The sequence below is a fragment of the Barbatula barbatula genome (assembly GCF_947034865.1).
Source record: "Barbatula barbatula genome assembly, chromosome: 9".
In the NCBI taxonomy this organism is placed as follows: domain Eukaryota; kingdom Metazoa; phylum Chordata; class Actinopteri; order Cypriniformes; family Nemacheilidae; genus Barbatula; species Barbatula barbatula.
In genome coordinates, this window is record NC_136772.1 from 12,176,405 (window position 1) to 12,200,126 (window position 23,722).

At 38.0% G+C, this 23,722-nt stretch overlaps 3 protein-coding genes across 3 annotated transcripts; 1 reads left to right on the forward strand and 2 right to left on the reverse strand.

The window, feature by feature from the left end:
* Window positions 1-5,123: 5,123 nt before the first annotated feature.
* pgap1 (post-GPI attachment to proteins inositol deacylase 1) lies at window positions 5,124-15,919 on the reverse strand. The gene is made up of 26 exons (XM_079464507.1): window positions 15,665-15,919; window positions 15,022-15,175; window positions 12,268-12,443; window positions 11,931-12,102; window positions 11,673-11,833; window positions 11,510-11,562; window positions 11,277-11,343; window positions 11,095-11,200; window positions 10,947-11,005; window positions 10,772-10,855; window positions 10,507-10,556; window positions 10,252-10,303; window positions 10,084-10,161; window positions 9,626-9,701; window positions 9,251-9,324; window positions 8,955-9,006; window positions 8,783-8,849; window positions 8,587-8,692; window positions 8,237-8,275; window positions 7,969-8,153; window positions 7,549-7,779; window positions 7,262-7,397; window positions 7,108-7,158; window positions 6,785-6,999; window positions 6,562-6,666; window positions 5,124-6,169 (listed from the first exon to the last, which is right to left on the reverse strand). Exons 1-26 carry the CDS (start codon window positions 15,794-15,796, stop codon window positions 6,028-6,030), a joined length of 2,823 nt encoding a protein of 940 aa, XP_079320633.1. The 5' UTR covers window positions 15,797-15,919; the 3' UTR covers window positions 5,124-6,027.
* Window positions 15,791-18,350, reverse strand: maip1 (matrix AAA peptidase interacting protein 1; the record flags this gene model as incomplete). The annotated part of the gene is made up of 5 exons (XM_079464509.1): window positions 15,791-16,853; window positions 17,070-17,223; window positions 17,423-17,549; window positions 17,637-17,708; window positions 17,925-18,350. The coding sequence occupies 5 exons, from the start codon at window positions 18,348-18,350 to the stop codon at window positions 16,775-16,777; spliced, it is 858 nt and encodes a 285-aa protein (XP_079320635.1). The 3' UTR covers window positions 15,791-16,774.
* On the forward strand, window positions 18,268-22,846 carry tyw5 (tRNA-yW synthesizing protein 5). The gene is made up of 8 exons (XM_079464508.1): window positions 18,268-18,537; window positions 18,620-18,774; window positions 18,859-18,928; window positions 19,048-19,092; window positions 19,634-19,771; window positions 19,870-19,957; window positions 21,928-22,044; window positions 22,176-22,846. Exons 1-8 carry the CDS (start codon window positions 18,448-18,450, stop codon window positions 22,466-22,468), a joined length of 996 nt encoding a protein of 331 aa, XP_079320634.1. The 5' UTR covers window positions 18,268-18,447; the 3' UTR covers window positions 22,469-22,846.
* Window positions 22,847-23,722: the final 876 nt, after the last annotated feature.

The following is a 23,722-nucleotide window of genomic DNA, read 5'->3' on the forward strand; positions in this document are numbered from 1 at the left end:
GAGCTTTTCGGCAAGTCACATCAGCTCTATGTTCACACACGAATAAAAATCAAGCTTTCAAAGAAGTGAACACCATACCTAAAGTGAAACATGAAGGGGGCTCGGTTATGGGTTTGGGGGCTGCTTTGCTGCACCTGGCACAGGGTGGCTTGAATCTGTGCAGGGCACAATGAAATCTCAAGACTATCAAGGCATTCTGTAAAATATTAGGTTGGGGTCCCATAATTTGTGTCCATGAAATTTTCATTTGTTTTATTATTTGTAGTATTATGTTGAATAAGAAATCAACAGCAAAGTCTGATTTCTATTAAATATGGAATAAACAATGGTGGAGGCCAATTACTTTTATCAGTTTCAAGTTTTTTCATAGAAAATTGTGCATTCTTCATTTTTTGTGAAGGGGTACAAACAAATTTGAGCTCGTCTGTATGTGATGTTATAGTATATGGCCATTGTAGAGGAATACTGTGGAATTACGGGGAAATGTTTTACCATGATACCAAGTAACTTTAATCAGTGTTCATCGCCATTGGGAATTTATGGTTCATGGCTATCCTGCTCCAGAGCAGCAGGTTATGATCTAGATTAGAGAGCTCACACTGAACCAGTTTGCATATAAGTTCTTGGAACCAGTTCACAGTGCACGTTACAATGGCTAATTCTTTTGTGAAAGAATGTGTTATAAAATTAAAATACTAATACAAAAAATATAAACAATTATTACAAATATAAAATCAACTATAGTTAAAATCAGATTTTAGAGATATATATTTGCTGGCTTTACCTTACACTCGCATGAAATGTATTTATGTTCCATTCTTTTAATGTACTACACCCTTTAAATGAATGAAATGTGTGGATCAAAAATCGATTTCAAACTTCAATAAAATCTTCCCTTCTTTGTTCTTCGACAGGACTGTTTGATGGGAGACTTTGCTATTCTGACCACAGAACCACTTCAACATGGCCCACAGTCAAACCAGAGTCAGTATTGAGATGACCCTCAGATTTTCAAATAAGTTCAAATACTGACATTCTCTTGTGTAGACAGCAGAAACAGTATTAATCCGTGGCTGGAATTAAATTGTGTGTACTAATATGTGCGCCTTATCATTTCCTGAGAAACATACAGAACTCCTTCTATCCATGTTGGGCACGTTTGGTTCTGCGATGCCAACGCCACTCGTTCATGTGCAAGCGTGCGTGAACTAATCTTAGCTTCAGGATCAAAGCTTGAGTTGACAAAGAATCTCGGTTAGCTCCTTCTGTTTGTACCAACAAAGCTTGATCAGGTTAGTTTGGTTTCGTCAACCCAAAACCAATCCTGTAACCCTGAGTTTGTTCAGCTACATTCATGGTACAGGCCCCTGGCTGCCAGCCTGCCATGTACTTTTTCGTCACCTGTTGTGACCCCTTGTCACCTGTTATTGTTTCACTCTCCTCACCTGCTTCTTATCATTGTTCTCTCTCCCCTCCAGTTCCTCGTTTGTATTCTGATGTTTTGTACCCTTTATATTCCCTGTGTTTCTCTGTCCTGTGACTGTTTTAGATGTTTTTAGACTCACGCTGACTCCCTAGTGTTATTATTTTAGTTTCTAGTTACCCTGACAAGAAAGTCTAGTATTTGTAAGATACTCTGTTAATTCCCTTGCCCCAAAGCTGTTAGTCATCTGTTCAGAGTCCCGCCCACTACGATCCCGTCTGCTGCTCCGGCAGCGGCTCTCCACCTGCAGCCACTATGCCAGTTACGGGAGAGCTGGTCCCGAGCGGATGCTTTATACGCAATTGGACTTCCTTGTTGTTCTTCCCTCTCGAGTCGAGTTTCCCTCCCTGTGGATTGTTGTCTCCCACGCATGTCGAGTCGACAACGGGTCGAGCTTCCCTCCCCGTGTACCCCATCCTGCTGCCTGTGGTTTCATCCTCTGTCTCTTGACTGTTGTTATTTCTGTCCGTCTCTAATAAAGCTTTTTGTTACCCCCCGCATCTGACTCCACACTCCCTTCTTAACAGCTCCCTATACAAAAGTGTTACCAAAATGGTTATTATTTACTCATCCTCATGTCGTTTAAATCTGTATGTGACTCTTTCTTTTGTGGAACACTAAGATATTTTAAAAAATGTCTATCGTTTATATTCAAATTCTGAAACCAAAAATGTATAGACATAAAAACATTTGAGATATTAAGAAACAAGAAGCTCCCAGTAAACAATTTATTGGGACAGCATAAGTGCACAAAAACTGCACCTATTTTTTAATAAAATAACATTAGTGTAAATGGTCAAGTATATAAACACTGAAAGCCACCGACTTTACAACACTTTACAAACCTGAGTGTTCACTTTGTAATTTCACTATATACAAATAGGCAATTACACTGTTATCCTGCACATTTTAATTACAAAACAAGTGCACAAAACCTCTGACACTTTCTAGCATATCTGTTTATCTAATAATGACATATGCCGCCTATTTCTGGAACATGAGCTGTCCTAACAACCACATTAAGAAAACATTGATCACAACCAATCACAGAAGCACTTTGCCCAGACACTTATCTTCATTAAGCCTGAATACCAATCAAAGTGGTTTCAGTCATCAAAACACAAATCAGTACAAAAAAAGCTTATACAGTGTTGGTAGTTACACACAAGTAAAATATGATCATTATAAAAGCACCAAGCAAAACAGCACTCCAATCACACTTGTATCAATTACATCTCCAAGCAAACATCTGTAACCAAGAAAAACATTACGACACTGCGAAAGAGTTTAATTAGGCCATTTACTGCTAAAATCCTTCCTGCAATAAAAACAACCACTTCTATAACCCTACAACCATAAGACCGATACTCATTAAACATGTTACCTCCTTACAATACAGCCGGGGAAAAATTAAGAGATCAGATGATTACAAATATTTCTGAATGAACTATAACAGTAGGTGCGTGATTAGCAAAAAATATCATTTTTGTTTTATTTTGTGAGCTACTTACATGCAAAGCATTCTGGAAACCAAATTACAAAAAAACGAAAACGTTTAATGAGGATTTCTAGATCCCAGAATGCTGTTATTTTAGTTTTCTGTAAAGAGAAATGAACATTAACCATTAACAAGCCTTTCTCTTTACAGAAAAAAACGAAAATAACAAACGGTTGCCAATAAATTGGCTAAATATGAATCTACAGTATGTTACTGGCAACTAGCTGCATACAGCAAAAAAACAAGAAAAAGTGTAAACAAATGCTTATTCGAAATGAAAATGTGAATGGTTTCTTAATTTTTTCTGTGCACTGTAGATATTTATAATACATTGGTAACACTTCACAATAATGTTGTATTTGTAAACAAATAAATGCATTAGCTAACATGTGTAATGAACACTACTTTCACATTATTTATTAATCTTAGTTCATGTTAATTTCATCAATTCTTTTGTGACATCGTTCAGTGAAAACTGCTTCCATCAGTTAGTGCACCATGAACTAACATAAATTATTATATGGGCACTAACGACTATTCATTCATTCTGAAAACCCTATATTAGTCGTTGTTAGTTCAATGCATTTCCTAATATTAACAAAAACAAACTTAATGTAAAGTTTATTGATGTTTTATACATGATGTGAACGGTGCCATTGTTTTACTTGAACAATCTTAGGACAACAGCATTTAGGTTTATGAGTCACAGCTAAATTGAGGCCTGTCACAAGCTACACCCAAATACGAAATATTGTATTTGATTCCCACATTTACAATATGACCTTGGAATGCACAGGCTTTTGTTTCCCCAATTACATTTTTTTTTTCCAGACGGCCGATTACAGCTGAATTGAGGTGTTTTGTTTAACATCTGCTTCCTTTCTAGTTAAATGAAACAAGCAAAAAATAAAAGCATACATGTTGTGTAGAGTCTTCAAATCTATCACCTGTATTAAAACTGTATTCTTGTGATGCCACTGCAAATGTCCAACTTTTATCAACAAATATTATCACACACTGTAGAGACGCCTCTATTCAAAAGATAAAAGTTATTAGTACAAACATTGTTGTCAATGAGAGTGATAAAGAGCTGCTGTTGAATCGGTTTCACTTCAGTTTGAAAGCAATCATGACCAGGACCTGATCCTGGATCAGCCGACATAATCAGATATCCCGACCTCAAAATATTGTGGCACATCACAGTGAACACCAATGAAAACAATCATAATCATTACGAGAAGAAAAAGCAGCACATTTCGCCACAAAATGCTCAAATTGAGAATGAGGCAAAGCAAGACCCACGCACACAACCCCTGACCTGTCATTTCTCGTTGGCAAGAAGCTTAAATACACACACAGACACACACTTAAGTACAGTCACAGTGCAGATGACACAAGCCATGCTAGGATGACAAGAAGCTTTTTGAAATATTACAAGAAAGGCACCATTCCTTCATTTGTCTCACGATGACAAATGACATTGGATCAGCTCCAAGGAATTGAGAAGATCAGATGAGGGAGCAGACGGACGCTGAAGAGGGAGCGTGTCATGAGCAGTAATACAACAGCTAAAAAAGTTGTGGCTACTGAGATTGTGGCAGTGATTCTTATACCTCCCCTTATGTCAGGTCAATGTGATGTTTTACATCACTTATTGTCCACAATGATGCTGATATAAAAATCATATTGCTTGTCAATCCACATACAAAACGTATAACATCTCCGGACGGAATGTGTAGTTGGCGGTTAGCTGTCATACTTAGTTTTGGCTAAATGCAACAGGGGGGTTAGTATAGTAACGGATCTGTCAGAGAGGTACATCTGCACTGAAAAATACAGTAAAATTAAATAGTAAGTAAAATAGTTTAAGGCAGAACAGGCAGGGAGATGTAGCCAGACTAATGCACAAGCTGAATGAACATTTAAAACTCTTTTTATAACCTAAAAAGTAGGGCTGTCAAACGATTCATCGCATTCCAGAATAAAAGATTGTTAGATAACAATATAGGTGTACTGTGCATATTCATTTTACATTTATAACATGTTGTCTGATTTATAAAAATAATATAATTTGTTTGATGAAGAGACTGTGTGCTCAAAGTGTTACACGCCATGCAATAGTCTTTTAATAATATTTTTTTTGGAGCTTTGGTGTGCTGACTTTTGTATGTAATCGATCATCCATTTCAGGTTGATGTGTGTGCTTTTGTCATCAAAATAAAATATAAAAATGAATAAACATTTATATATAATTTAAATTATTGGTAAATCTAAATGAATACATGTAAATATATATCTGTGTGTGTGTTTATAAATACAAAATGAATATGCACAGTAAACAGACATATATTATGAAAGCGCAAATTCTGCTTTTGATTTATTCTGGTTGCGAATAATTGTTTGACAGCCCTACTTAAAAGTCAACATGGAACAGAAATCGCAACCCCTTCTACTTTTCTAATGTGAAGTAATTTCTGAATATTTCTCAGAAACAAAAATAAATACGTTATAAACATTAGAAATTGTTTGAATTGTGAACTTTCTAAATGTGAATTTACAGTTACTCAATTCCTTAAACTCAAAGGACATTCAAAATAACAGAAAATGTTGAAAAAAACACCAGGAATCTGTGTGAGGAACGTAGGGGTTATGATAGTTGCATATTGACTTCAGGCATTAAAACTAAATCTTATGGATTTAGTTCAATTAACACACATACGCTAATTTCCCAGACATGTATTAAATATAATCTTAATCTAAAAATAACTATCACTGAACACTGTTCTCACAGTTCAGGACTAGGCTTAATTTGTATGGGAAATTAGTCTAATGAACAACATTGTTCATTAATACAGACATACCGGAATTACAAAAGGATTTACCCTGTTCAGAAGCCACAAATGACCACACAACAATTCACATGACTCCAGATATGCTGGTCCAGTGATGTCACCCGTGTAATCCCACTGAATGCACACAAGGTTCTAAGGCTGTCTGGAGTTTCACAAATCCTTGGTCTGGTTTTAATCTAAGGTTTGAGAGGAGATCAAAAATAACAAGAAGAGACCAAAAGGGTAAGAGCTGCAGACAGGAAGTGAGTGACCCGGTAAATATGCAGGGGACAGAAAGCCAGCATGCCCACACACAGAGGCAACAGCAGACGAGTCGTCAGATTCAGCATCAATCTGCTGTAATAATAACAATAACATGTAAATACACAAGTACATGCAGTTAAAAATGTTTAATTTGTTCCCGAAAACCATTCTTATATCCTAACATGGAATTTAAGACGTGTGGTAAGTAATATTTGGGTACTTTATTCTGCACATTTTGCTGCTGTCCTTCAGCTTGTATTCTTGACTTTTATGTTTTGCCATAAATTGCTATTATCAGTCACCATCTGAGTCACTGGGATTTAATCATTAAAAATGTACTGTGATTTCCTAAAAAACTAAAACTTGGACATCTGAGGTTTTATGCAGGACAGCGACGATTTACTAACTTTCATTGAAAATAAAAACCTCATTCACGGTGTTCATCTGACATTATTCATCTTTAGTAAGACAAAATGCACACAAACCTGCGGAGGAGTGTCTGTGCGTTACAGTTGATGAGCAGTACTGAGCTCAAGAGCAAGGGCAGCGTGTGAGGCCAGCAGGGGTCAGGATCCAGATGAACCCAATATCTGATGACACACACAGACATGACAAATAACAACACACCTCAAACTTATAAAAATGCACAAGAGATTTCTGAGAACCTAACATGCACCTCAAACAAAGATTTAAAGACCATTTTAAAACCTGAGATTGCGATTCCAGTGGATAAGGGAAGGGGCGCAGAGCATCATGGGAAGAGTAAGCAGTGCGGACAAGCTAAGGTGGAGCTGCAGATCATCTCTCACATCTTGTAGCAGTGATTCTGACAGCAGAGGTGTGCCGTTACATTCTTTGCCTTTACTGCGACAATCATTGCCGTGAAACCCATTTTCAGAGTTTTGTGAAACCTTCTGTGGGGCCTGATTTAAGCGGAACAAAACATTAGCATTAGCTACTGTAATAAGCAAGTCAATACATTTTACAAATTTAGGTAAAACAGGAACTATAAAGATAAAGATTTGTTTTACCAGATTCAATACATGACTTAGTGATCTCTCTGTCATCTGTAATCTAAGAACCTGCACATAAAACCCAAGATTGAACCCATATATCTCTTTATTTCTCTTTATAAGACAACTAATTATAAAGCAGGCATGAATAAAGAGGGATATGATAGCTCACCCTGTAAAAGTGGAGGAGCGTGGAGACCATTAGAGCCAGAGCACCACAGGTGACACCACCCAGCACACTCAAACACACCATCAGGAGAATCTGAGTTCGAAGACGAAGGGTGCCACATTCTCGTGACACTAAAGGTCTATCGTAAAACAGTAACGTGACAACACGAGTCAAACACAAACACACTTGCCATCCTCACTAGTAAAATGATATAATATAGATTTGTAAAAAATGTGACACATAAATACATAACAATCCTGCCTATTATATTATAAAGCTGTTATTTTTACCTGTGCATTGGAGCAAGCACAAAGGACAGAAAGTGGACAAAAACCCTAAGGATTGTGCTGCCCCAGAATGCAATGGCTGCACCTAGCACACAGAGCAGTGGGGACACCAGCCGTGGCCATTCCTGGGCAGATGCTTTTATATCTTGAGATAAGTCCTCTGCTGTGTTTAACGGAAGACTATCAACCCCTGGGAGACCCAAAGAAAACCAGATATCCCGAAACCAGCTCTGCCTGTGTGAGAGAGGGACGGAATAAAAACAAATACATACGAACATTGATATATGAATTAAAAAACTAATTAAATCATGTATTGCCAACATATTGCATGATCAGATGTGTGTTCTTGTGACCTGAAAGTCCTTATGCAGTGACTAGCACCAGCATTCACACAAAATAGAGCGTCACAGTAGAGAAATTCACCTGAGCGAGAGCAGTAGCAGCAGGACAGGAAGTTCCAGTTTGTGCAGCTGTAAAGATTTACTCATCGCCTCTTGCATTCCAACAGGACGTCCTGACTTTTTCACAGAGCTCAGTTGAGCCCTGATATTCAAAAGAAGCACTGCGGCTGCATAGACAGGTAGCGTCGGGCCACAGAAACGCAGGATCTAATAAGCAACAACTCCTTTTAAATATAAGGAATGCTCATCAAAACATATGCCAAATGTAATGTCACACAATGCAAGTTCACCTGCCCAAGCACTTTGGGAATGGAAGTCCGAAAAGACACCTGCAGAGAAACAACACAGCTTTATTGATGATTATTGTTAATGTATGTTATGCATGCACTTAGACTGTCTGAACCAGTGGTTCCCAACTGATGTTTTTTTTTTATTTAGTCTATGTAAATTCATTTCCATATTGTTCACTCTACATGGTCTGTGATCATTTAAATTTTATTCATTTTAAAATTGTTGTTTAGCATGGCAAACAATTCTAATATTGTGTTGGTTCACCATTTACTATCCAATGTAAAATCTGGGTCCTGAATCAAATCAATTTGAGAGCTGCCGGTCTAAACAAATGACCTATGTGAAATACCTTATACTGGCAGTTGGGGGCAGTGTGGAGCTGCAGAAGGGCACTGGAGGTGTTGTCTGGGCGGCTGGTGTGAAGTATGAAATATATCTCACTTACTGATGGAATGCTTCAATGTAGAAATGAAAAACGACAAAAATTCATTATAACTTGCAAGAAATGAGGAATAAACAAGTATATAAAGAATGTATCTGTCTACCTTGCTGTGGTAAAGGAGTCTTCACGAAACCAAGGCACCCTCAGTCTGTACACGCTGGGTAGTCTGTCTGTAAAACAAAATCATTTACAGTCAGACAGATGTGAATCTTTCATATCAATATGCTGAACTGAGTCATGAATCACTACGCTGATACAGCTAAAGCGCTGGTTACCTATAGTGGACTTGCAGTGACTCGTGACTGTGATTCTGAACGCCTGATAAACCTGCAGAAACAACGTTAAAGTCATTCATTTATCCATTTGAGGTTCTTAATCTACAATACTAGGCAAGATTAAGCTACAATAGTTTACGGTGCAATAGTACAGCAACCATACAGACCCTGTAACGCGTATTAGAGGATATGTTTTGTACCTTCCAATGAACTTAAAGAAATAAATATGTTCAATATAAAAAATATAAACAAAACTAAAGTTAATACAGACCAAAATGCCTGTGGTGAGTGTTTACCTGGTGAAAGTCTTGTAGCTGCAATGTATGGAGCAGCCCGGAGGAGTTAATGCTTATGTCACTGACAGTCAATCCTGTAAACAGCCAGATTTATACAAAATCATTCCTCTACACAATATAATCCCATAAATCGAACCCATGACCTCAATCTTGCTAGCATCATGCTCAAACAGAGTTTGAATTGCAAGGTTTGGTGGAGGCTGCGCCACTGAAGTGAGCACAGTGAGAGAAAACGTTTGGCAAATTTTATTTTATATGACTAGACTGTAATCACTGAAAATAAAACATCACAAGAACCATGCATTTACATGAACCATTTAGTTAGTGAAGAATCATTGCTGACGTATTAATGATTAAATACAAGTAAGGGCTCACCAAAGGACAGGACATGAGGCATCTGCACTGAGACAGTAAAGCTCTCCTCTCTCTGCAGCTCGCACTCCACTATAAACTACAGGAAGAAAGACAATAATAAAGCTGAAGAGTACTTATAAAGTTATTTTCTATTATAATATCAACACATTCTTTCCTCCGCAGAACACAAAAGATGATATTTTGAAACATGTTGTTAAAAGCCCCCTATTCACTTGCATTAAAAGGGGGGCTGTGCTATTCGGTTACCAATATTTTTCAAAATATCTTCTTTTGAGAAGAAAGAAAGTCATAAAGGTTTAAAATGACAAGAGGGCGTGTAAATGAATTTTTGTTTTGAAAGTGAACTACTCTTTTATATTGATCATATAACATTAACACAGCATATGATAAAGTGTCTTACATCATAAATTCAAATGTTTTATATCTTGTATGCTAAAACCTTTTTTTGAGTTACTAACCTGTTCTCCACCAGGGTTAGAGGCATCAATGATGAGATGAGAGACATGAGAGAGCTTACTGATCTTCACTGTAACAGCCTAGAAAAAAAACTTATTACTTAGTACTTATTACAACTAAACATTGTAGAAATGTAATATGTACAAGAAAAATGGGGATTGTGGATTGACCTTATAGGCTGGAAGAAGTTCTGTCCCAGATGACAGATCGACTGCCTGTACACTTTGAGGAGAGACCATCAAACTCTTTAAATTATTATTAGTATTATTCCTACAGATTTACATGTTAATACAGATGGCACATTACTTGTGTTTATGAAACTCTAACTCTATGCCAATGTGCACACAAACTCATGTTCTCTTTATCGTAAATCCCTAAGAGTCTCAAACCCTTGAGATGGAATTGATTTGAGGTCAAAGACTCACCACACAGAGCCACTGATCTGAGTGCAGCCATACAGCCAACTGGACATTTCCTATTGAAGACACGAACACAGACAGATGTGTAAACCGCTCAGACATTTCACAATGAGCATAAATGATGAGGAAAACAACATGTGTTCACAGTATGATTTTTAAAAAATGTTTAGCCCTCTAAAAACATGTACATATGAATGCTTATCTGAAATGACAGCCTAACCTTTTAAACACCTAGCCTATAGGAATGTGTAATCCAGTGTGTCTCCCTCACCATATTATTACTGCGGCAGTGAAAATGACTGTAGGCTTTCCTTCGACTGGAGAGAGCGAACAGGAAGTACTTGACTTCAGCTTCCTGTGGACAAAATTGAGAAAAAGGGTGATTTACGCCAGCATACAGTGAATGTGATACTGTCAGAATGAATTAGCCTAAAACTGATATTCACCTTGGGGGCACTATAGAACAGACGGAGTGTGTTGACCTCCTTCCATGCCCCAAGAGGAGCTATTTGGATGAAAAGAGACAGATTTTATATTTTAGCTATGTAAGAGAGATGCACACCGACAAATTCATAAATATACAAGAGCGCAAACCCGAGAAAGTGACAGGGCCATGTTGTCTTTCGCCAGGCTGCTGTACAGGATGCCTGAAGAAGTGATAGTTTAGCACGGACATTCGCTTCTCTGGATCATCTGTGAACTAATGAGCAACATCAGTCAGTAACAAACTCAAACAAATGGCTAAATACGAAAAATGGTATTAGGACAGAACTCACCTGGCCTGTTTCAGGTTCAATAAGGTCAAAAAATGACCTGACTGTTGCCAGAACCAGCTCCTTGCACCTTCAAAAACAAATTAAACAACAAATCAAGAGTTTGGTTCCAAAATGAGATTACTCAGTCATGTTTTTTTATTACGTTAACATTTTTATTGTGTTAACAATAACAGTTAACAGTGAACAAACTATTAACTGACTCTATACGTTAAGCATGGAGTGTCAAAAACTACCAAACAATGGAGAGATGATCTGTAGAAACCCAAGTCCTAGGAACTGCAGTAACCTACAACAAATGCAATTTTATTTTACTTATAAACCAAATCAGCTGAAACATAATAATCCTTGAGAAGTTTTAATACAGAAACAGATTTAAGATAGGGTAAGTAGACTTACCACTGTGGACATTTTATTGAGGTCATCGATGGGACAGGACAGCGCAGTCAAACCTGAGCGCACCTGGTAGTCCCGATGACCTCCACCCACAGAGAGAACGGTTACATTGCGAAATTTTTCAGCATCTGTTGCCCAGCGCTTACTGACTGTAGTATAAAACTCTACCATAAACACACACACAAAAGATTTTAACCAAATCTTTTCATTGGTTTATAAAATCTCACACACATTTATGTGACTGTTAACACATTTTCTTACGCAGTATATAAGGGTCCAAAGACAGCACAGGTGCCTGGTGCGGGGAGGCCTCGGTGATAATGAGACTGACCAGATGTGGGTTGAAGCGTGGCAGGGTGAACAATGCTCTTGCCACCACTCCACCCATAGAGTGACCCACCAAAACCACACTTGTTGGGGGGTACGGCTGGTCCTGCAATGAGACCAACAAGCATAAAAAAACAACCAAAGATGGACTGTCGATACTCAAGAACTAAGTAGACTCAAAGTGTCACAACTGCAAAATGTGGCCTTGAGAAATAGACAGAATAAAACAGAAAAAAGAAAGCAAGACTCCCATGACCTTTTCACCTCTGACCTTGTAAAGCCGCAAGATGGCTTTGATGCACTCGTGAAGAAAGTGAGTCTGCCTGCGTAAGCTGCCCCCATACAGAGCTACTAGATCCTCATTAAAATCAATGGTAAAGACGTTCATTTGGATCTGTCTGTCCAGGTCCTCAGCTTTCCTTAATGCCACTGAACCGAGAGAACGAGCTGCAAAAGAGAGTGTAACAACTTATTCTCTCTCCCTATTGGTTAGAGCTGATAAGATCAGTGGATTAAAGGTCCAGTGTATGAAATTAAGCAACATCTCGTGGTGAGGTTGAGAATTGCAACGACTCACTCCACCCCCTCCCTTTTGAAGGTGGCTGACACAGGACTAAGATCTCGTCTTGTTTTCGCTTCTTTGCCAAAGAATTGCCAGTATCCATTTACGAAATGCGTTCTGTGGAACAGTTTTTCCGTTTAGGGCTACTGTACTGTACAACATGGTGCATTTCGTGCAAGGGGTGTGTAGATAGAAAAAGCTTAAACTAAGGTAATAAAAACAAAACATTATGTAGGGTAATAATACACCTCAGAAGACATGGTTATGTATATTATATTGCATTTCTTTAAAAAATGTTTCATTGTTGTTGGAGGTCTCTATTACTAATTAACTGATAAGAAAATAGACGCCTTTTCTGTTAGTAAACATGGTGACACGTTTTTGTGGGCGGAATTTAAGTGGAGACAGAAAGATCCATCTGACCGCATTCCTAACGCTGTAACAATTTTTTGTTTGCTTACTTATTGACAATGACTAGAAAAAAAATCTGTTCGATTTTAATCTAGGACTGCGATTGTTTTTGAAAAAGTTTACTTTAACGCAAGGAATCTGGCCCACCTGTAGGCGTTCACTCAATGGATCCAGGGACGAACTGACAGGGTTACATCCAGTTAAGTGGACATCTACAACTACCAGACAGAGAAACCAAGCGTGTATAGTAAAGATAAACTGAGAGCTTATACATTTATAGATGCCTGCATGTACTTACAGTGGCAAACGTTAGCAAATGCATTTACTTGAACACAAATCTGACAAGGAACATTCTCACGGTTTCCTCCCCCTTTATACTAACGCACTTGTGACAACTAACGTTAAAGAAAAAGAGATAACTGTTTTCTTTATGTTTAGTTTCTGTCCGATAGTTAACTGCTAGTTGTATAACTAACGAACTTAGCTAGCATACCCAATGCATTCTAAAGTTAACGCTACGAGGAAAAACGTTGTTCCACAGTTTCTGATTTGGGCATAAGTGAGCTTTGTTTAGACACAAATCAATAATCCACACCAACAAAAGACTGAAGTGTTATGAAGTGAAATGTGAGCATTTTTGATGATTGTTTCTGTTCAGTCCGCTCATTTTATTGTGTTTAACTACAGCTGTGGTCAGTGTTTTTGTTTGGCAATGGTAGCAGGTATGCGTTCAAATATCAAATTGGAGACAGTATTCTATCAAAGTTGACACTAAACAACACAACAAGATGATATTTTAACTCCTTATGTAGCCGAATCTGTGCTGTTTTATATTGGCCGCCTCCAGTTTTCCCTTTGTTTTGCCTCCAGCTAATGCAGTGACGTAAGCCTGATAGGGCTGGGAATCGATTCCAAAAAGAATAGCTTCCTCGATTCCAAAGCGTTGAAAATCGAGGGTCGATTCCAAAGGTTGGAATAGATTCCATTTAGGAATCGACTCCTATTTATGACCCTTCAAAAGCACAAGCCCCGCCCCTTAGCTGATGTCATCGTCTAAATCACATTAGTTTCTTGTACAGACTTCAGAGAAAAATCGAGGGATGGAATCTCGAGTTGTTGAATGTCATGCGATATTCTGCATCCATAAAAGCAAAAGCTTTGTTTGCACACACAATGCAGAAAACAAACACATGTATCCAAATATTTAAAAAAAATCATAAGTAGCCTACGTTTGCTTTTCAGACAAATTGTAAATGGACCGTCTTCTCATACTCTCTAGCGATGAGCTCAATATGTGCATGAAGAGAATAACATGTGTATAAAGCATAGTCTCACAACATATTTACTCAGACGTCTGTTTAAAGCTGGACGGAACTTTTTCAACACCTGTTGAAACACTTGCATTTAAGATTTATATTTATATGCACAGTATTCTTACATGTTGTTAATACAATTTACTGATTATCAATCTAATCTATCTATATTCCTCAAGTATTCTTGTGTGGAATAACTTTACTGCGGAATACCTTTAAAAAACATATAATTTTACATGTGCTTTATTTTTGAAAACAGCTAGTAAATGAGATTGTTAATGATATTATTAATGATAGCATGAATTGCAGAACAAGGTCGACATATTTGGTTAAGGTTTTTGTTATAGAAATAATACATATTAATGTAAAAAGTGACATCGTAGAAAATGTATAGCATTAAAAATGAGGTTTCTTTTTAAATAATAAACACAAATCTGTAGTAAAACAGGGATTTGAGCAGGAATCGAAAACAGCAGCTAGGAATCTATTCTTGGAATCTATTCTTTCGATTCCCAAACCAGGAATTGGAATCTGAATCGGACAACCCCACAGCGTGACGTCGGACGTAAAGGCCAACCTGTACAAATGTGAAATTACATTTGGCACAAACAACGTGATTTGAAGTATGCTGTCTGGCCAGATTTATCATGAATAGGCCAACACTGATGTCGAAATATTCAGACTTGTGGATTACACGGAAGGTTGAGACAGACAATTGAGAAAAACAGTCCCATCTCACCTTGCTTGTGGCTGCCTGCATTCCCGGGCAGAAAGAGAACAGGTGCCCCCGTGAGTTTGAGTCCTTTGGTCTCCAGAGCATATGCCCCCTCTCCATACAGATACAGCCCGTACGATGGATACTGGCGCGCGACCCTGCGCGGGAGCTGCACGTGCTGCGGACGTGAGCGCACAGACACAAATGTGAGTAGTCAGTCGCAAACGTGCAAAAAGTGTGACAGCAGAAAACAAATAAACTCATCAATGTTTTATTTTAACAGATTATGCTTGACTTCATGTGAACAATCTTCAGTGTTCGGGACTCCAGGAGTCAAGACCTCGCTATAATAGTTTAGCCTGATATCATATATACGATGAATGTTTTTTTTAAATATGGGACGAAATTGTTAAGCGTGTGTATTTACATCAGTGAACCCCAAAGACGTACGCTAATATATTGACTGATGCTTATAAACAGAAATGTTTGCTGTTGCCACAACAACAGGTAGAATGATAAGCATGAGGAAATAATGCTTGCATGGCCTGCAGTTCAACTGTGAGCTTGTGATATTATCCTGCTTACGCCACATTATGTATTTTAGTCATCTCAAACATATAGAAAACAACAGGAATTTTATAGACTATTTCGGTTGTTTTGTACTCACTCGGTATTCTGGGTACTCGAACATGTATGTCATGCTACATCGGTTCTCCTCGACACCAAACAACAGTTCCCGCAATCCCACGAGTAAAAGCCCAAGAGCAAAGCCGAAAAACGCGTAAACCGTATACCTCATGTCTGCACGAAACAGGCTTGGCTTTATTTACACATCATTTTAATCGCGTCTCCCTTTTCCTCATTGTAACACACTGCCCGTTTCAACCTATAGGAAACCTCCTACGGATCTGTCACGTCTCCCGGGGTGATGACTCGATACTGGCAGGAAATGTAGCAAATAGACAGTGAGCATCGGTTTCACGGTAAACCAATGAGAATTGTCTTGGTGGGCGGGCTTTGAGGTGGGACGGTGATAAAGCTGAAGCGTATCATCGTAGCAACTGCTTGTCTAGGCAGCATATTTCCATAAAATCTTGACTTGAGCATCTCCTTTTGTCATTTCCTTTCATATGTACCATATAAATAAAAAATGTATTACCAACAAAAGTAATTTAATATTTAACATCAAAAATTTGTGCAATGACACAATGGTAAAATGTTTGGCTTTAATCTTCATTTCAACTTTGTTTTACTGTTAAACATTTTGGGCATATTACTAACAAGATTTCATTATATTCCCCAACCATTTATTATCCTTTGCCAGAGAATTAGTCTTTTGTTGAGAATTTTCACTTATATCGATAAAACTGAAATAAAATACTGTTTTTGATGAAAGCGTTGCAAAAACACGTTTTGTGGTCAAAATACAGCAATTATCCTTTACAGTTCCTCTGTTTTGTAGAATTTACAGCCAAAAAGACCCAAAACTAAAAGATATGTTGTAAAAAAATTTCCCTGTTCAGATTTTGTTCATTGTGCAGGCAAGAACAATTTACAGACATACAAATCTTAATATGAGAACAGTGGGCAAAAAAAAAGAGGAAAAACAATGTAGAAATATACAGCTTTCTATTGTCAAGGGGAGTATCTGGAGCTGAGAATTTTGCTACATTATTTTCTGAAGGCGTCTCAGCGAAGCTATGTCAATTATACCTACATTTTAATGGCATGTTAGGCAACAAAAATAACAAAAATCTCTTGTCTCAGGTCAACACACTCAGTCAAGAAGCTTCGAGTGCTCTATTCTTGTGATGATCCAATCAGGGGTCACACCTTGAGTAAACTCCCTTTGGAATCTGCCAGAGGAGAGACATAAAATGTTTGATTATTGTTCTTATATTCATAAAATATACTGACTGTTCTAGATATTTTCTCTTGGTTTTCCATTAATATTTACGCATAAAGTGAAAAACAACAAAACAGCATTTTACAAGAACCCCACATCACTTAACACAATCAAATATAATAAAACAATAGGGTAATTTTCATAGGTTAATAAATCCAACACTAACTCATAATTGGCTGTAAGAAGTCTTTTGGTCTCTGGTCGCTCTCCATCTCCTCCAATGGAAACCTGGAATACTCGTGCTCCCTCGACAGTGTCATCAGGAAGTCTGGCACTTGTCAAGTACCAGAACTTCATCAAAATATTAACAAATTTCCTCCCTGATAGAAAGAAAAAACAGCAATTATTTTGAATGTGCATGTTTTGCTTGACACTAAATTACAGTTCATTTATGTAGAAATTATTCATTCACATTTTCTTGATTTAAATTCATTTAAGATTAAAGTTACACACTTGCAAACTGAAATAAAGAATACGACCTGACAAATATTGAGTGGTATGGAGCTTAGAGGGTCTCACCACTATCATCATAATAAATGCCCACATCTCCCGTCGTTGTGTACATGATCTCATCAGACTCGGCCGACAGCGCCCTCTGGTGGCTTAAAGGCAAATGAGAGCTTTTTTCCTGGAGTTTCCCTATTAACTAAAGCAAATATTTCATTACTGTAGTCATATCCACACAACCTAAATCAAGAAAACAACAGTGTGTGTTGTCTCTTCGTATGCTTACATCTTTAGCGACTAATCCCTCAAGAGCCTCAAAGTGACACTGAGACAACAGTCTTGACACATGAGAGAAAGCCTAAAAGAAAAATATGTTTTAGTCTTCGTATCGGAATTATCATCTTTTTTTTAGGCTCATTCGCATAACTTACCTGCCCAATGTATTTTGTTTACAAACAAATCATCAGGTAAAATATGATCAACAATTTTACATAAACACAAAAATAACCAGCACTTTCATCTATGACATGAATTCTAATACACACTATTGTCTGTTTCGTTCATGTTGGCATACTTGTTTAGCTCCATCCGTGAAGTCCTCGATGTTAAACTCTTTGTCGAAATAAGTTCGGATCAAAAAGAAGTAGATGCGGGTCCGAAACCAGATGAAGGGGTTCGGGATACCAACAACCATCACCTTCTGATTATTTTGCTTGCCCCTTTCAGAGCTGTACCACCGCCGACGAACATCACACACAAAAGGCACCACGGGAGCGAGCCGTCTGGGCTGATTTATTAAAAGAGACCTTGATGTAAAGAACCGAGCCAAAACCGTGAAAGGCCTGTTGCAATTGCAGCACCTCAGTAAGGGCAGAGCCATTTCTCTCCCATAATCCTCAGCTGTTCTTCTGTTTGAAACGTCCGACTGACAATTTAGAAAGACATTAAGGTTCCGTCTAGAACGAAAGCAGGCATTTGACGAACACCGCATCCCAAACATAGCATTTGAAACTATTATTATTTAAATTCGTAAATGCATGTTTATTACAGTTAAATGAATTGAAACACGTTTTTATAAATACAGAGGAAACTTCATAATGCTAGAAATGGACTGTCAAGAGAAGCAGGAGGTGCCCGTCTTTACCGATGTGGGCGCAGAAACTTTTGCGAGGGACATATATCCACTGGTAACGAGAGATATACATTGAATGACGCGGTGTTGTGTTTTTTTATGGGCTGTTGAATCACACATGTCTCGTGTAACGTTAGCGTAGACCCGCGGTTCTGAAGCGCGTGCCCCTGGGACCCTGCGTGAACGCGTGGTCAGTGAGTTACCTCGCTCAGAAAGGGGGACACCGGGAGGTCAAAGTGCACGTGTCCCCTGAGTCTAGAATGGACTTTCTACATAAGAACTTTGTTTACAGGTGTGATATTAACACGCAGTTTTTAAACATAAACGAGCCCAACATCAAAATGACCGTGCTGTTATTCTCTATAATTCTTTATAGGACGCTGACTTTTGATAAGTTTGTTCAAAGGGCTGCAGAAGCAAAACACTCCGAGTTCTTCATTAGTGAGGTTAGTTTCCTGATCCAGAGATCAAGGTTGGTGCAAAATCTGGGGGATATCTGTGCAGATTATATAAAGGTTGAAAACCCCTTCTTAAAAAAAAATCACATAATCTTTTTTCTAAACAGGATGAAAGCTATTACTTGCGTTCACTTGGAGAAGATGCACGGAAGGTACTGTGATTTTCAACTGAATTTATTTACGAAATTAGGATCCACATCTGTTGGGCTGGGGGTTTCATTTAAAGGAGCAATGTGGACATTTAGTGCACCTAGTGGTGAGCTTGCATATTGCAACCAACAGCTCACCCCACCTCTCTTCTCTTTCATAGCTGATACAGGACAAACACGTCGTCACGTTTTTCGCTTCTTTGCTGAAGGAAAAAACATTTTCAAAACACACTCGAGCAGTTTGTCTGTTTAGGGCTACTGTAGAAACAACATGGCAAATTCTGTGTTAGGGGAGAAATGGTGTATGCAGATAGAAATAGCTTTATCCAAGGTAGTAAAAACATAATGCTTCATTATGCAAGGTCTTTATACACCTCTGAACACATAGTTAGGTCAATTACTTTGCAATTACGTCAATAAATAAAACTGAACCTTTAAATACATGTGTACAAGGCATGAAATTGTTGAGTGTTTAATATACTTCTGAACCTCACTCGCTCAGAAATGCATATTTACTGTGGGTTGATATTTCTTTCTTTCCTAGGAACCTGCAGATTTAAGGAAGCAGTTCCCTGAGCTGGCAGAAGACTTTCAGATCCCTCCGTTCTTTGAACCTGAGCAGTTTTTCTCTAGTGTTTTTCGTATCAGTTCACCTGGTCTACAGCTGTGGACACATTATGATGTGAGTCCCTGGAGCATGTTGGTGATTCTTGTTTTCACAATAAACCTTATCAGTCACTTGAAGAATTCTGTAACCTCTTCTGGTTTCTTATGCAACAGGTAATGGACAACCTCCTTGCTCAGGTTACAGGACGAAAGCGTGTTGTCCTCTTTAGCCCAAAAGATGCCCTTCATCTCTACCTCACAGGTGATTCCTCAGTATTTTACACAAATGTATGTAGAATATAATTTTATTTTATTTCATATGCACACATGAACATTAAAAAGTCAAATAATAGGGATGCACGATATATTATCAATATCAGCCGATAAATGGTAATTTTTAATGTTATCGGTATCGGTCGATAATAAAATTTAGGCCGATAAATTATGAATATTTTTTTCTGGTAAAAAAATAAAATAAAAATGTATATGCTTTATAAACACGAATGCTCGCCTTGCTCTGTTCTACAATGCGCGTTCATGACTACGTCACGCTTGCGAAACTACGAAGTCAATGTTACCAGTGCAAATACTAAGGCAAATGCCGTTTACAATAAAGGGAGTTTAAAGGAAAAACGATTTGGAATTTGGAGGAGAAAATAAGATGGAGTTTGAACCTGTAAACACAGAGGAAGAAATTAGGCAGATGGAGGAGACACAAACCTCTCAAGCTTCAAGCAGACGAAAATCTAACAAGACGTGGCGGTGCACATGTGGTAAATACAAACCATTGCCGACAGAGGGAGAATCTCAATGTTGCCATGACTGGACCATTTAATTCCGCCATTTACAATCAGTTGGTGTCAGCAGGTGAGCGAGCCTCGTATTACGTGAAGTCATGAATACACATCGCAGAACAGAGCAAGGCGAGCATTTTTGTTTATTAAGCATATACATTTTTATTTCTTTTTAAAAATTAATGGATCGTTTCGCTAGATAACACCCGTATTCATCGTCTTATATCGTTTAAAGCCCTTTGAAACTGCACGGAAACTGTAATTTTGACCTTCAACCGTTTGAAGTCTACTATATGGAGAAAAACCCTGGAATGTTTTAATGAAAAACCTAAATTTATTTTCGACTAAAGAAAAAAATACATTAACATCTTGGATGACACGGGGGGGTGTAAATAACCATGAACAACTCCTTCAAAATCCAGTACAGTACTGTCTTTCTGTCCTGATCATTCACTTGCTGCTATTAGCAAAACATTGATAATGTATTTACAGTATGTTGATATTTATCAATGTGTAAATTGTAGGAACAAAAGCATATTGTTTAAAGCCAATTGCTGTCTGAATGCTTTCTGTCTTGAGACCTGTTAGCTATTAAGAACACTTTTCTGGGTTGCTCTGGAACAACATCTATAATTTGTTTATTAAATAAGCATACCAGAAAACTTTAAAAGTTAAAGAATCTTCAACTAGTGTAAAGTAGGCTTCGTACATGATTTTCAGGGGCAAAAAAGAGAACTAATGGTTACTGTCACGATTGTCAGCTGGAGTGCCCATGAACTCCAGTAGAGGGCACTCCACTCAGGACTCCAATTCCCATAATCCCATGCTAACCGCCACCAGGTGTCTCATATCACAGACTATCACCACCAGATGATTCCCATTACCACCTCACCATATATACTGTGTTCAAACTCTCATTCTGTCATGAAGTGCTCCGAGACAGGCAGGTCAGATCCAAATGCAGCTTTATTCCAAAGAATGGTCAAACAGGCAGAGGTCATACAACAGCGTCTGGTATGTTAGGAATCCAAAATCATCAACAGTAACAGGCAGAGGTCGAGGCAGGCAGCAGAGAATCACAGTCAAAATAACAGTCCAAGATAACAAGATAACAGTCCAGAAACAAACACAGGAGAATCGCTCGGAAATGTCAGACAGGCTAAACAAGACTTCGCGCCGAATGAGAGTTTGAACACAGTATATATGGTGAGTCTCAGAAAATGTAATATTAATATTAAGATGCTGTATATCAGCCAATATATCGATTATCGGCTTCCAGTGTTAAATGATTATCGGTATAAATGTACATATCTGTGCATCCCTAAATAATATTGAACATGATTTAAATGTACTAAATATAGATTTTAGTTTACTATACAGATTTACGTTGGTGTAGATTGAAATGCACCCGAATACATTATGAATTTTGTTATTTTAGGTGATAAGTCTGAAGTTTTGGATATCGACACTCCTGACCTGCAGCGTTATCCTGAGTTTGTAAAAGCATGTCGTTTTGAATGTGTTCTAGAACCTGGAGACCTTCTCTTCATTCCAGGTATGACCAATGAATTGAATACTTTCTGTTGTATTTATATTAATAAAACCATATACATCTCTGTGTAGAGGCAATATTGGTATTTATAGTAAAATGTGGTATGTAATGACAGTTTAATTATATTTCCTCAGCTCTTTGGTTTCATAATACCCTGGCTCTGGAGTTTGGTGTTGGTGTCAATGTGTTCTGGAAGCATCTGCCAACTGACAGTTATGATAAGAAAGATCCATATGGAAACAAAGACCCGATAGCGGCTACACGAGCTCTGCAGGCACTTGAGCGGACTTTAAGCATCTTAGAAGAACTTCCGAGTGATTATCGTGACTTCTATGCTCGCCGCATGGTACTGCGGATTCAAAGCCGGGCTTACTGTATGCAGGGAACACAAGGCAATTTAAATACGACTTTTACGCATCCTGACTAAAATTAAATAAAAGAGAGAAAAAGCTGACCCTTTTCTTTAAATTTGGAGACGTGATGAATATGTTTTTATGTCATGAATAAATGTTACAACTGATTTAGTGCCAAGACAAACCACTGATTATGGGGCATTATAAGGGGTAACTGTAGAGGAAGCCGGTTATTATTGCATAATAAACCGTTATTTAAGTAATTTATTTTTAAACATTTTAGTATCTTATTTGTAAAAGATGCAGACCTTCCATGATGCATTCAGTTTGCTTTCAGTTTTAAGCCATGTCAAAACACGATGAAAGTGCACTTTGATCATTTGTTAATTTAATCTCATGTTATTCACTAGGTATATTTAATTGATGTGTTATATTAAGCTGCATATGTCACAGAAAAACGGTGTATATACAGACATGTTAAGATTTGTTGGTACCCTTACAGCTCATTGATATTATGCGTCATTCCTCCTGAAGAAATTAAATTAAAAGCTAAAAAACCCAGATTGAACAGAAGGATAGTGCGAATAATAGAAAATGAACCAAGGATAATTTGCTGAACAAATACAAGCTAAACTCTAAGGTGAAGGTACGTCAGTTTCTGATCGCACCATCCATCACTTTTTGAACAGAAACTGGAATTAGCTAAAATTCATATCGACAAGCCACAATCCTTCCGGGATAATGTGCTTTGGACAGATGAGTCAAAACTGGAGCTTTTTGGCAAGTCACATCAACTCTATGTTCACAAATGAAAAAAAATATTTTTCAAAGAAGTGAACACCATACCAACAGTGAAACATGGAGGCTCGGTTATATTTTGGGGCTGTTTTGTTTCATCTGGCACAAGGAGCCTTGAATCTGTGCAGGGCACAATTAAATCTCAAGACTATCAAGGCATTCTGGAGCGAAATGTACTGCCCAGTGTCAGAAAGTATCTGTCTCAGCCGCAGGTCATGGATCCTCTAACAGGAAAATTACCCAAAATACACAGCTAAAATCACCCAAGAATGGATAAGAACAAAACATTGGACTATTCTGAAGTGGCCTTCTATGAGTCCTGATCTGAATCCTATCAAACATCTATGGAAAGAGCTGAAACTTGCAGTCTGGAGAAGGCCCCCATCAAACCTGAAACAGCTGGAGCAGTTTGCTCAGGAAGATTTGGCCAAACTAACAGGTGCAGAAGTCTCACTGAGAGCTACAGAAAACATTAGCCTGCAGTGATTGCCTTTAAAGGTTGTGCAACAAAATATTAGGTCAGGGGTCCA

What these genes read in the sequence shown, in the direction of transcription:
- tyw5 (XM_079464508.1), top strand. Translation starts at nt 18,448, where the DNA reads ATGCTAGAAATGGACTGTCAAGAGAAGCAGGAGGTGCCCGTCTTTACC. An exon ending in TTGGAGAAGATGCACGGAAG is followed by an intron (nt 19,093 to 19,633) that starts GTACTGTGATTT and finishes TTTCTTTCCTAG; the next exon opens with GAACCTGCAGATTTAAGGAA. An exon ending in CCTTCATCTCTACCTCACAG is followed by an intron (nt 19,958 to 21,927) that starts GTGATTCCTCAG and finishes TTGTTATTTTAG; the next exon opens with GTGATAAGTCTGAAGTTTTG.
- pgap1 (XM_079464507.1), bottom strand. Translation starts at nt 15,796, where the DNA reads ATGAGGTATACGGTTTACGCGTTTTTCGGCTTTGCTCTTGGGCTTTTA. An exon ending in TGCAGGCAGCCACAAGCAAG is followed by an intron (nt 12,444 to 15,021) that starts GTGAGATGGGAC and finishes TCTCTTTTGCAG; the next exon opens with CTCGTTCTCTCGGTTCAGTG. An exon ending in AGCTACAAGACTTTCACCAG is followed by an intron (nt 9,007 to 9,250) that starts GTAAACACTCAC and finishes TTGTTTCTGCAG; the next exon opens with GTTTATCAGGCGTTCAGAAT.